A 13,883-nucleotide genomic window follows, 5' to 3' on the forward strand; every position below is an offset into this window, starting at 1 on the left:
ATGGACGGCAATCATGTTTGGCACAGCAGCTGTACTTGTGCATACCGGCCCACTTAAAGCACCGGATACCTTTTGATCGGCTGCTAGTTATCAAACAAAGCTCTCAGAACATTCCCGCATGAGTCTCTCACCTTAGTGCCGCCCCCTGCTGGCAACTCCTAACCACTTAGAAAACCTCTGGAGGTCTTTTAAATATCTGGGAAATTAGGAGTGATTGTTCGACTTAAAAACCTTGATAAATAGCTTTTATTCTTAAGTTTGGGAGTAGGACTAAATTTCTCAAATTCTCAGGCCATGTAAATCTCGGGCATGAAAAGAATACCTCTTACATGAACGCAAGCACATGGCTGTGATTGACGTTGACATGATGAATAGTAGTTTGAAGAATGCGATGTGGCCTTTATTATCACAGTGTGTGGACAGCTTGTCTGTCAGTGATAAAGAGCCGGATATTGCGAGGAAATCTTTTGTACACTAAATATATGCTTTTCCAGTCTATAAAGAAACTGAAGATTTAATGTTTGTGTGTGTGTGTGTGTGTGTGTGTGTGTTTGTGTGTGTTTCTGTCATCTAGGCCTGCGGGAGGTGACTGTCAGAAGAAATGCCGGTCCCAGGTGTCCTAGTCCATCACCACCGGGACCATGGCGACTCCTTGGCCAATGAGAAAAGAGAGGTACTCCCATGCCTGCCTTGCTAGATGGTCAGCATCCTCCTTGATGCTCCTATGGTTGCCCTGGATGTTACTATGGCTGCCATGGCCGGCCCGAGCTGAACAGGTGGGCAGCGGAGGGCACGGAGGAAAGGTACTTCATGGTTCTCTGTCGTCTCCCTCATCTTCCTCCACCTCCTCCTCCGCCTCGTCTTCGTCCTCGTCCCCTTCGAGCTCTTCAGCATTGGGTTTCAACACGAGGCAGAGCGGAGGTCAGCTGGACTGGCTGCTGTCAGAGAAGGGACCTTTCCACAGATGTCCGGAGTACACAGAGTTCAGAGAGCGCTTTCAGCAGGGATTTTCTACCAGATACAAGATCTACAGGTGAGAAAGCACTGAATCTGTGAGTCTGTGTGAGTGTGTGTTGGAGCCTGCACATTTATAAGATTAGCCACTTGAGGGGGGAAAAACATGGTGCCATAATTGAAACTGCTGGGTGTAGTAGGTTATCTACGTATTTGTGAAATTAAATGTTTTCTCTGTTGTCATGTTGCTCATTAAGTTCATTTCTCAACATTCCATCTCATTCTTTTACAAGCATTTGCAATTGTGGCATTCGGTTTTATAGCTTCCCTTGTCACAGTCACATTGAATCACAATTCAGTCTTGTTTCCTGTGATGCAAAACAAAAGAAGTTTGTATTTCATTATTTATATTTAACAATTATTTTGTATTTAACCAAATTGGTCCAATTATAAGATGATCATGACTTTTAGATGACCATCATCCCCTTCCAAATGAAAGGTATTTATAACATGGAATCAAACAACTGTTGTTGACATTTTCATATACAGTTATTGGGATACAATCTTTGCAGAACAGTCTGTAGTGTCCTTAGCGGTTTCCTCACACAGATCTGCTGCCTCGCTGATGTCACTCCAGATATTGTTGTTTTCATGCTCCGGTGATGCTGCTCCTCCTGTAGCTCATCATCATCTCTGCAATCCAAAGCATTTGAGATGCAGAATCTTAACGCTTTGGAACGGCTTGTTCACAACAGTTTGCAACACTTTTTTTTACTCCCTTGGTATGAACACTGTGTCAGCGTTCATTGTGCACATCTGACATTTCAGTCAGTTCTCTCCAGATCATGACCAGCATGTTCCTCTTGTTTCTGAGGCCCCCTTTGCTTGATTTTTTTTTTTTCATTCCACATAATGCTGGGAGTTCTAACGCAAACATAAAAATAAAACTATGTCACTCTCCCACACACACACACACACACACACACACACACACACACACACACACACACACACACACACACACACACACACACACACACACACACACACACACACACACACACACACACACACAATATTTTTTGCGTGTTAAACCTTGTATGTTTGTGTTAGGAAATATTAAAGTTCAACTTACCCCAAATTTCAAGTTGCCACTGAGTTGCAATAAAGTGTTTCTTTTCAAAAGAAGTACAATTTACAAGTGAAAAAATATTGAATCTCAAGGCAGGCCAACTGTTCTAAGTAAGAACTTGCATATCTTTTGTAATGTAGCATCAGAAATACCACTCTGATTGTTTCTCCATCACAAAAAAACTATCCGTCTCGCTACTGTTCTGCCAAAATAAAAGGAAGAAAAAACTATCTTGAGGTTCACAGAGGTGTCTTATCAAAGTCCAGTTGAGATATTAAGAAAAAGGCCATCACAAACAAATCATGAAAGTTTTAAAAAGCCAGTCCTTCATACGGTAACATATCACCCAGCAAGCATGACCAAGTCCACCAATCACAGTTCAGTTCATTTGGCTTCTTAGTAGATTCATCTGCACACAATAAAGAATAAAAATACACACACTGCAGACAATCACAAATGGATAAAATCACTATCTTAACACAGAGTTGCTAATTTTCCTCCAGCAGGATACATGATTTATTTCTATTCCTTGTTTGTTCCAAGAAGTAGATACTTTAAAAACCTGGTTCTGTGTGATATAGTTGGTTTTTGGGGGGGTTTTTTTGGTTGAAGTTTGTTTGTATGTGAACAAATTGCAGATGCTGGCACCCACTCACCACAGGTTAATTATAAATTATTCTTACAGGTGTACATATTTAGTCACAGTCACATTTATTTATTTTTTTGAATAAAAAACATTCACTAAAGTTAATCCTGAGCATACTGAAACGGTGAGCAGCCAAATACAGACTGAAATGTAAAAGGATGCGTCACACACTAAAATATATCGGAAATTCCACAGTGTGCATGAAAATCTTGTTTTCAGCTTGTTATTGTTGTTTTTTTTAAATGCTGCACTTCAAGAAATAAATCATGAAGTAAAAATACACGACTCAATATAAACTTTTGTTTAGTTTTCTTACTGGTGGGGAAAAATGAAAACTCAACTGTTTCTCAGAATATTCTTCATTGAGACTAGTGGTGGTCGCAGCATCTAAGTTTAGAGGTTTGATTATCTGATTAATTTTAAATGAGCTGCTTATGCTTGCAACTTGTGCCCTCAGTTTGGGGGTAAAACGATTTTAAAGTAAGTTTCTGCTGTGATCCATGCGGTCTTTGCTAATTTATCAACAAAAAAAATCGGGCACTTCAAAGAGTGACTAAACATGGATCTGTGGGAATGGTAAATGTATTTTGTCTGGCAGATTAAAGGCATGCTTTAAATACCCTCAATGTAATGTGTGGATAGATAAAAGAGGGAACTGCTCATTTCCAGGACAAGCACAGAATGGAGTGCAGCAGTTTGTGTAGGCTGTGCTCCAATCATGTTTGACTCAATCCTGTTGACTTTTTGCTCTTCTATATGTTTGGATTCCCTCTTAAATACATATCCTGTTTCTGGTCTTAACCAATGTTCTTCATGGCGTTTTCTATTTTCTTTCTTCCTCACACTATCTGTTCAGACCACCTGGGAGTTGTGAAAAAACACCCCGGTGTGTCAACTTATGCTAACAAATACAATGTTTTTTTGAAACACGATCCATGTGGAAAACGTAGCCCACTCCTGAGCTGATTGACTTGACAAAATATGTTTTTTTTCTTTATGAGCTGCTATTAGAACTTGCAGGATATATGATAATGAAGTAGACATTTATGATTATTCTAGAGGCCTTCAACAGGTAACACAATGCATCATAATATTGTCTTTCCTCCAGTTCAACACTCCAAACTTGGCAATTTGTGAGAATTTCAAAGAAAAAAAGATTTTTTTTAAATAGATTTATTAAGCGTGGCAGACACAACACAGAGACCCTGAGATGATTGCCGGCAAACTAGCATTAGCTTCAAAACCATGCAGAGAGTGAGTTTGTTGAGAAAAAAAAAAAACATGCATTGTGTATTTGTTTTTTTTAGCCATGAGAAGATATTGTTGGAATTGGCTCTATACTGAGATTGTTATAGTTTTATGCGTTAATTGTCTATTTTTTTAAACAGAAATCTAGATATTTTCCTCACGCTTACTTTGTGCCACGACAAATAAAAACATTGACATTTAAATTCAAAGTTTATTATGGCACTACTGTAGCAGACCGACCGACTCAAAATGAAATTGGGCTGTATGTTGCCCCTGAACTAAAAATGTGTTTGACATTCCTGCTTTTACAACTCAGTTTTGATGGCAACTTTTTCGAGATTAGGAGGAGGGCAACTCGAATTTCATTTTTCAATTTGGCACCTTTGTGATAGTGTTGGTTCGATTTAACTTCACTATAAACAGATGCTATTAGAATTTCCCTCATTCAGAATAGTTAAACATGCAAGTGAATGAAGATTGTTCTTAGTCTGTAGGAAGTCTAAAGTGGTTTCATGTGTGTGTTGCAGGTTACCATGACCCTATGGGACTTCACACACTTTTTTTGTACCCGACTTCACAGCTATTGGTTCCACAAAACTCTCCCATGTCAGTGCCGTCACGTGGCAATACCACCCACAGGCGCGGCTCCAATGGTGGGTCTTGGCAACTTTACATAGTGCGTCAGCTTCCAAAGACATAGCATGAAGATACGCTTAAATATTTGTTTTTAAAAGAGAAAACAAGCAAACAAACAACAATTAGTACTGCATAATTTGTTAAATAATATCTGCCTGAATAATTTCCTGCTGTGGAGGACAGTGTGAACTCGCTGTGTGTGTGTGTGTGTGTGTGTCCTGAGGCTGTCAGCTGCGTGCCATAAATGATGCAGTGCAGTCCTGCACTAGGTCTCAAGTTCATGTCGGCCCCTGTCACCATTATCATTACTCCAAATTTAATGCCACGTGTGATAGATTTCCTCGACTGCAATCATGTACATTCTTTTACACTCCGGGATCTCATTTCCTTTCTCTCCTTTAATGTTCTGTTAAAATAGATTCTGTCATGACCATTTGTTCCATCGCAAATGTAAATTTGGATGAAAGTGATATTGGCCAATCATTCGTTCTTTCGGTTGCTATCGGAGCTCACTGTGACTCTGTTTTCCAAAGACATGCAGTACATTTTGAGGTGACTCATAGAGACTCTGACTCACTATCTCACTCCCGCCTTGTTTCTGGCTGTCTTTTTGTTAACACAGGAATAGTTAGCTGAACTTCACCAGCTTGTTCACAGTGAGATCTGCTCTTCGCCAGTCCCAGTTTTAGTTTCTTCTCTGTCAAGTCTCACTTAAACATGAAGTATTTTTCTTTTACAAAACACAATATGTCTTTTTTTTTGCTTCCATCTATCTGCCTCCGTCAGTCCCCACTGTCTTCTCTTCCTTTCCATCTCCCTCTGCCTCAACTTGAATGAAATGGAAATGACAGCATCACTTACAGGTGAAGGGGAAAGTAGTGTGAAATGACAGGTGAAAGTTTTGTGACATAAGTGGGACAGATTGTCGTATGACTCCGCTTTTTAGCTGCAGGACACTTTGAGTGATTCCTTATCACAACTTTTCCAGAATTTGTTAGATACTTGATTTGAAAAAAAAAATAAAATCTGAAAAACTCAAAGCTGAGACAGAAGACAAACAAGTGAGTAAACATAAAGCTTTCTCTTTGCTGAGGCATCTTGGGATTCATGAGCATTAGATTGTCGCCTTATGCAACCTTAGGTGGTCTTTTCTGATTTTGTGTTTACAGGTTTTAGATTTTTTGTCATGCTGCATGGTAAATGATTCAAAAGCACAAGTCCACCCCTGCTTTGCACTATACAGTTTTGCATAATAGTAAAAAACTAAAGGACAAGAGACATATGTACACCCAAAATGTCTTGTATAGTTATCAGTTGTTTAATTTCTGGAGAATCTCCATGCAAAAAACACTATACACAAGAATACTTACACAAGAATAATGTAAGATGTTGTATTTATATTTTCTTTATGCATGATGACAATTCCAGCATGTCTTTCCAACTGTGAAGGACAAAAAAGTTAATTCTGAGCTGAAAATAGATCACGTAATGCAGAAGGGAGCTCTCTCTTTAATTCAAAGCTTTTATATCTTGGATACTGTATGGAAATTACAGCAGTAGGCACTGAGTGAAACTCGTTTCAGTTTAAAATGATGAAAAAAACTAAAAAAATAAACCCAAACAACAATTTCAATGCTGGTGAAGTTTTATTTTGACCCTGTACTTGACTTTGGAGAAAAAAAGGAGAAAAGCACCACTGTGTTTTAATTTTAAAATGGTATCATTAAAAGAATATGACACCATTTTACGATATCCCACCAACTCCCTGTTAATGGCTCGGTCACTGAAAGAACCCTTCGCTAATGAGAACTGAACCTCTATACCTGTATGGATATATCATGCATGGAAAATTCAAACCCGCACAGCAAGAACATACAAACTCTTTACAATGTTCTTAGAATTCTTAACAAAAATGTAACATTTATAGCTGCAGTCACACTTTCAATTCACGTCACAGTTCTGCTGCTCATGCTTCAACTGACTGTAATTGCAAATATGAGTTGACACTGCTTTCAGGGACAATATTTTATGTAGTGTGAAACCACAAAGTTTGATGTCAACGAACTTGTTTTCTTGATTCACTGACTGTCGGCTCATATACAAATATATTCCTTATTCATGGTGTCAGCACAAAACAACATGATTGAATGCTTTGCATTCTCCTCTCAAGGCATTTAAAGATTAGTGCAATATAAGAGAAATTTTAAGGAAAACCTTGTACTTTTTCTGTAGTATTAATACTTTAATAACATTTTGAAGGACCCTTTTTCATCAAAACAATTTTTTATTTATTTTGAACAAGTAATACTAAATGTACTTAGGAACGAAGAACCTTGAACACAAACACGATCCTGCCGTGATGCAATGATATCTTACAGTTTTCACTTTTTTTGTGGATGCCTGCCTCCTCTCATTTCTCCTCCACAATTGGAGAGTCACTGCCACCCACTTTGTGGGTGTACTTTTGAACTGCATTTGTAAATTTCTGGGATTGTTTTTGCTTTTTGGTATGATTGCTGCATCCCCCGCTACCCACAACAACAAAACACTACTTTTTAGCCACCGCTTTTGAGTGAAAGTATCCTTCAAGAAAGCTGGCTCACTTCCTCCCAATTTGTATGAAAACAATGACAGTGACAGTGAAACAAGGCCGGCGGGGGCCTAACGACATTACAGCTTCAGACAGTGCCAGGCCAAATTAAATGACTTACTAAAAGCATTCCTATATTAGGCTTTGAATACAGATGCTCATATAGTTCAGTTTAATGTTTCAGCTCAGAACTCTTCTTCGCTTTTTTTGGTTCTTTCTTAATTATCGTACTTTACAAATCAACCTTCCTTGTGACGAAATGGGCCATTTTTACTGTGGTGCCATTGGAAATGCTAATTTGTGTAATGTTGAATGAAATGAGCAACAACATATTGTTTCTCCAAGATCTGATTAGAGATGACAAAGATAATGTTCAAATGACAACAAGGACAAAATGAATGGAGACTGACAGTCCAGATCAAACACATGATGGCGTGATTAGATTGGAATTGTTATGAAATGTGCCATTTATTTTTGAGATCACTGATGAAGAATGGCTATGTTAAAACGGGAAGCATTGTGACTCCATGACATGTACAATGCACTTCTCTCTAGTCTCTAATTGTACTCCAGTGACCTTACTAATGCTAATATCTGATTATCATTAAGGAAAATAAGTGCCAGCAGGCTTTTCCCTGCATTAACTTTCTACAGAGCAGGAGTAAAATTGGCTGCTCTCATTAGCTTTTAATCAAGGGTAATGGAGATGGGAATACATGTTAGCCACATTTTCCTGGGCTAACCCTAATCCGTTAAATCCTTTAATCTCATCATCGCCTAAGTTACATCAGCTAGCATTGCCTTAAAAAAGCTGGAAAACTATCAGTGGTTGTGGTCGGGATGTCTGCCCTGTAAGTTTGCTGCCTGCACTTGCATGACTGAAATCTGTGGCGAAGTAATTCCAGCTCCACACAGAAGGGCGATTTGGAGGCTCTCCATTGGTGGTTTTGGCATGAAAGTCACGTTGTTATAGCCCTACTGATTGGCCGTTAAAAGAATAATGCTGATGATCCCCTATGACCTGCACGTGACAGTGAAAGTTTAGTTCTCACAACATCTTGCAACAACTGTGAGAAAAGTCATACAGTTAAAACCCCAAGCTCTTTCGGCTGCAACATAATGTTAACATGATATATTTGGGAGTTCACAAAATGTTTTGCAACATTTGCAGTGGTTCAGGATTCTCTCGCTTGATTCACAGACACTCGCAGGCAGATTTTTAAAGATGTTGGAACATTCAGTTCAAGTTTATAAGAAAGGGCAATAAATGAGTACTCCTAATCTCATCTGGAAGCTTCTGCATCATAATAGGCTGATCTGACATGACGTGATGATTGCTGGAATGGATAGAACCACTGTTTTGGTGAGGTCAAGAATTATCGATTGCTTCTGGGATTAATAAAGTACTTTATATTCTGTTGGAACACAGTAAATATGTTATTGTATCTCTTGCTCGTATTGTTTTGGGTGAATGCTGTCCAACATGCATACAATCTCTAACTCGTCACATATTGTTGCAGTCCAGCGAGATCAAGATTTTAGGAACAGATGATTAGTTGACAGGTCAATGCCTGAGCAGTGCTCAGCATCACTACCCACTGACAGTGGCCTGATAACTAATGACTAACTGAGAAGATGTTTGCTTCAACAGGCTTTATGTTGCAAATTACAGGATTTATCTGCAGTCACATCCCTACATTACATACCACAGCAGGGTATAATGGTTACATGTACAATCTTTCTAGCTAATCACGGTTCTTCAGCAATCATTGATTACTGATATAATCAACACATGGCTATATTAGCCCACATGCAGAATTCTTTGTGGGGGGAAAAAAAACTGTTAAGGCAGCAAACCTTTTACAGTGTATATCCAATAAATGTTATTATTTTGTGTGTTTTATGGATAAACTGTGCCACTAATGGTTGACATGATGATTTAAAGGTTAGAATTTCACCATACTATATTTTCATGGCCCAATAAATGAAAAATATCACACAAAGAGACACAAAAATCTTGTACTGCAATTGGGTTTTATCCCATTTTCACTGGTTTCTGGAGACATATCAGTGATAACTCTACTGGATTGTCTGTTGAGCTGCTCGAATTTGCTTCAGCAAGTCATCGCAAATTGCACAAGGATTTGGCTGGTTTTTACTCCCAAAAAGTTCAAAAGTTTGCCTAATGAGTCACTGGGGGGAGCTTTCCCATTAAAGTAAACAAAGTACAATAAAATAACCTCAAAACCTGACATTGTTACTTATTTTGGACGACAAGCTTTATCATATCAAATAACTGTTGGAATGAATCACATGCCGTGTGAATACATTTATAATAATCACTCTAGTATTTATTGTAATCCAATAAAACTGAACAAATATGAAAAAGTACAGTGGTTATATGTCTAACCCACCTCTGTCTAATTGTAATTAATCTAATAGTAATTCAATTGGATTTCAAAATGCTTCATTTGTCCCTGAAGGGCAATTCATAAAGCAGGCAGACTGTGAACATAACAGATTCAAACATTGTTTAAGAAACATGTGTCGAAAGAAGCAGAAAAACTGTAAATTAAATAAAAAGAAAAACAAGTTAAGAAACAACAACATCAAAACAATGAAATGATAATGGTGTTATTTTAGCTGTCGTAATTGAAACTATGAACCATGAATAAACTGTGCACAATATGACAGGTGACAAGAAATCCATACAGTTTATTCACAGAGATGTAAAGTTCGAACTAAGTTGAAAAGCAATTTTATGATTGACAGAGTGAAGAAATCACTCAATCTAACTTTGGATATGATGATGTTCAGCCAATCAAATCTTACATCACGTCAAACTGCAGCAAAGACGAGTGAAAGGTGTCATCTGGTTGAATGTGACTGTGAGAGAGAAATGCACTGTGGGGAATAATCAAGCTCTTTTAAAAATTGCATCCGTCTGAAATGATAAAAGGATATGTGATGCAGTTCCTGCAGCGATAGATAGGGGTCTACTTTTGTTTTTTTACTTGTGCTTCTGTTGGACTTTGAGACAACAGATGAAACTGGGTGGGGGTATGTGAGCATGTGGAGTAGGCAGGGAGTTTCGGGGTAGCAGGGCTTAGATTGCGGACTCCTTCTGTGGCCCCTCACGTCGGAGATGCACAAAGCTTACTGTGAAAAAAAAACAGCAGGGTAGAAACAGGCCTGTGGTTCTGTGATGGAAACAGTCAGGAGGCAACAGCCTGCACTGTGGGGGACATTTGCCTCTCGTGTGCGTGTGTGTGTGTGTGTGTGTGTGTGTGTGTGTGTGTGTGTGTGTGTGTGTGTGTGTGTGTGTGTGTGTGTGTGTGTGTGTGTGTGTGTGTGTGTGTGTGTGTGTGTGTGTGTTGCAGCTGACCAACACATCTCTCACAAATCAAATCAACATAACACAAATGTGAGTCTCACACTGCCACAAACTGGACTGAGAGCCTTTGCAGTTCTCTTTGATGTGTTAACCTCTCTGTTTCATAAAGGGATGAAACAAAAGAAGCACCAACTGCTGCGCCCATTACCACTGGTCTCCAACACCAACTGGGTTCAAATGCTCCCAAAGAAGTACAGCAGAGAGAGAAGGGAGGTTTTACGGGAGTACAAAGAATAACACAAACCTAACAATGTTGAGAGAGGAATATACACTTTAGCAATTTTGTGTGGAAGTTGTCATAATGACAGCAAAATGTCCACAAGTGACCTGGAAAGAATATATTCACATGGCAGAGTAGTAAAATCTGCTTCCAGACCCCAACTCCCCCAATTTTTTATTTATACAAGGAAACCCCAAAAAACATGACGCAAAATAACAATTTTACAATAGGGATGATGCACACTGAAAGATGCATTAATTCATACATTTTGTCATTACATGCAATCTTATAGTCACTCAGATGGCTACCATAGGACGATATTTAGTATTCACCCTGTATATAAGGATATCTTAATGAGTACAGTCCTCTTCACTATCCTCTACTTAAGCTTCCAGCCTGGTAGAAGATGAAAATGCTACAGAATGTATATCTCTGTCTCTAATGAGATAAGTCCATCCACTGGTCAACTGCTGGCTTTGGGTCAAAATTCACTGTGGTCTATATTGAGTCTATCAAAGACAGGAAAAGATGTGGAATGTCAGATGGTCTATAATATATATTTTATGACATACCATATCTGTTCTTCTTGGGTTTTTTTTTTATTATGTTGAGGTGTGAGAATCCTCATTTTTGGACCATCCATTCTCTTATACAGTATCTTACACCTTGACCAAAATGACTTTCTATTACATGAGCTCATTTTTCATGAGAATTGTAGAGCATTGTTTTGCCAAAATGATGGAGTTCTCGTATTTACAGAAGCCAAACTAAAGAACCTAACACAAAGAACGCCGAATGACTTGAGAGAGCCACATCTCATTTCAAACTCTTGAATTATCGTCTCAGTAAGTTTGCCTTGTCCTGGTCAGTGTCGGCATTAAAACCAATTTGTCATAGGAGATCACTCAGCATCAAGCAGGACAAACTCATATGGATGTACCCCGATGTTGATGTTATCTCTGTTCTGTGCAGACACGCTGACACAGACGGCCTCCTTGTCTGTGCATACACTAACCAACTTTGTCTTCCGCTTCTCCAAACCTTTCCTGAAGAACCTTCAACGTCCCTCTGGGATGTTCTGCACGGTGCCTTCTGCCCTCAGTATCATTATACCAATCATTCCTGATGTAAAGTTTCTGTTAATGGACACAGACACAATGTAAACAATCTCCAGCTCGGTTGATGCGACGCCCTCGGATCCAACTTGGTGCTCAAATGCACACTTGTTTGTACACTGTTCTCCATTATCCATGTTCCTGCTTCATTTGGATGATATACACCCCTACATTTATCATAGCTGCTTCGTCAGATATACATCTTCAGTGTGGGAACACCGGGGATGTGGGTGTTTTGCTCCTCTCATGTATCTCAAAGGAAGGATGACTGAAAATCTTTGAGCCTGTATGAAACGCACCTAAATTGTTTGCCAGATTTGGATGCGAGCGGCATATCTTGCAGCACATTTCAGTACTTTTCTTCTGCTCCGCTCGGTCTGCTGCTTCTTTCTAGGTGGCAAAACGCCAACGTAGCTGCTTTAGTTCGCACAGTTCCCCTGCCTCACTGGTTTCACTGCAGCTATCATTGCTCCTTTGCTCCTGTTCCACCTGCTCCTTCATACCAGTACATCCTTGCTGCCAGCCAAAGTAAATGCTATGCAGCACTTTAAAGCTATGAAACAGTATTTCAACAGTATCTGGCACCTCATCATTACCCCATGAGTATGTGCATTGTACATTATGCTCAGTTTGGTGTCTGCTGACTACATCCAGTGTGTTCCTCTTTTTCTCAAGCTCCCATACTGTTGTTATGCAGAACTTGACACCGTCGGGTGAATATTAGACCTGTAATACAAGTCGACGCCAGTTTTTCATCCCTATCAACAAAGGAAAAAATTAAACAAAAGACATCCTATATTCAAACAAATCTGATATGTATTTTTTGTCACAGATAAAAACTTCTCAGAATTGGTGAAAAGTGAGTGAGTGTTGAATTAAGGCTGCTTTCAAAAATGATTGAAATACTCAAAGTTGTCCTGATATGTCCTGACAGTCGGCATCAAGCTGTGTCTGTCTACAACTCTGCCTCGCCGGATTTATCACAACACTCCAAGACACCTCGTCGAGCCTTATAGATTAGAAAGAGAAGATGAATAAGCCCACCGCGCTTTACCACTGCTGCTTGCAAGAGTGAAATTGTGTTACTTTAAAAATTATCAGCAGCCTTTGATAGTGGTTTTGTGATGGCATGAAAGCTGAGAGTATTTTTTTACTTAAAATTTTGCAAATTGAATAATAGTCAGATTAACTATTTGCATTGTTCAGCACCTCTTTGTGCATACAACAGATTAAGTTGAAAATTACACATTTTGTTTCATACATGGTGTAGCTTTAAAGCATCAAAATATAATTTAATCTTCTGTATGACAAAATATGCAAAATATGACAAAAACATCACCTACTAATGTACCTGATCATCAGCAGAATAAGCAGTTCACCTCAGCTTATCATACTGCAGAATAGAGCTTAAAAAAACCAAGGCTACATTAGAGACTAGTTTAATGAATTTTGCTTTTGCACTCGAGGGGGATGGTCATAATTACTCACGTAATACTTTTTTTGTATAAAGCCAAAAGGGATTTGCAAAGCAGCAGGTGAATGGGAGAGACAATTTGATCTTACATACTGAACGAATACAAATATATGCAATGCTCCATGTGAACTAAATGTCACTTAACCTTCCATCTCATGTGCTTGGATCTGAATGTTTCGAGTGTAACGAGAAAAACTCAACCTTCCTAGACTCAATTATTTTTTCAAAACCAAGAGTGGGACAAAAACAAATATGTAGTGTGTGTGGGTGTGTGCTTATGCAAATATCCTTTTGCATTTGGCTTTTATCAAGTTTCAAAATCATGAAAGTTCCTGTCAGAAAAAAAAAAAAATTCTCCTAAAAAGACCGAGTTCTTTAACTCCAAAAGTTTATCCAAAACAGACTGTAGAATTTAAAGGTGTATGCCACTTTAAAGCTTTTCAATGTGGAAATGTCACCCTGCCAGCTTAAAAT

At 38.8% G+C, this 13,883-nt stretch overlaps 1 protein-coding gene across 1 annotated transcript in view; it reads left to right on the forward strand.

Moving 5' to 3' along the window:
• Positions 1 to 641: 641 nt before the first annotated feature.
• Positions 642 to 13,883, forward strand: part of brinp2 (bone morphogenetic protein/retinoic acid inducible neural-specific 2) — a gene marked incomplete at both ends in the record, with an annotated part of 116,126 nt that continues 102,884 nt past the window's right edge. The window contains one exon of the mRNA XM_080503675.1: positions 642 to 1,033. Within this exon, the coding sequence (XP_080359801.1) occupies positions 642 to 1,033 (392 nt within the window). The remainder of the gene's footprint in view (positions 1,034 to 13,883) is intronic.

The sequence above is a fragment of the Blennius ocellaris genome (genome assembly GCF_963422515.1).
Source record: "Blennius ocellaris genome assembly, chromosome: 10".
Lineage (NCBI taxonomy): Eukaryota > Metazoa > Chordata > Actinopteri > Blenniiformes > Blenniidae > Blennius > Blennius ocellaris.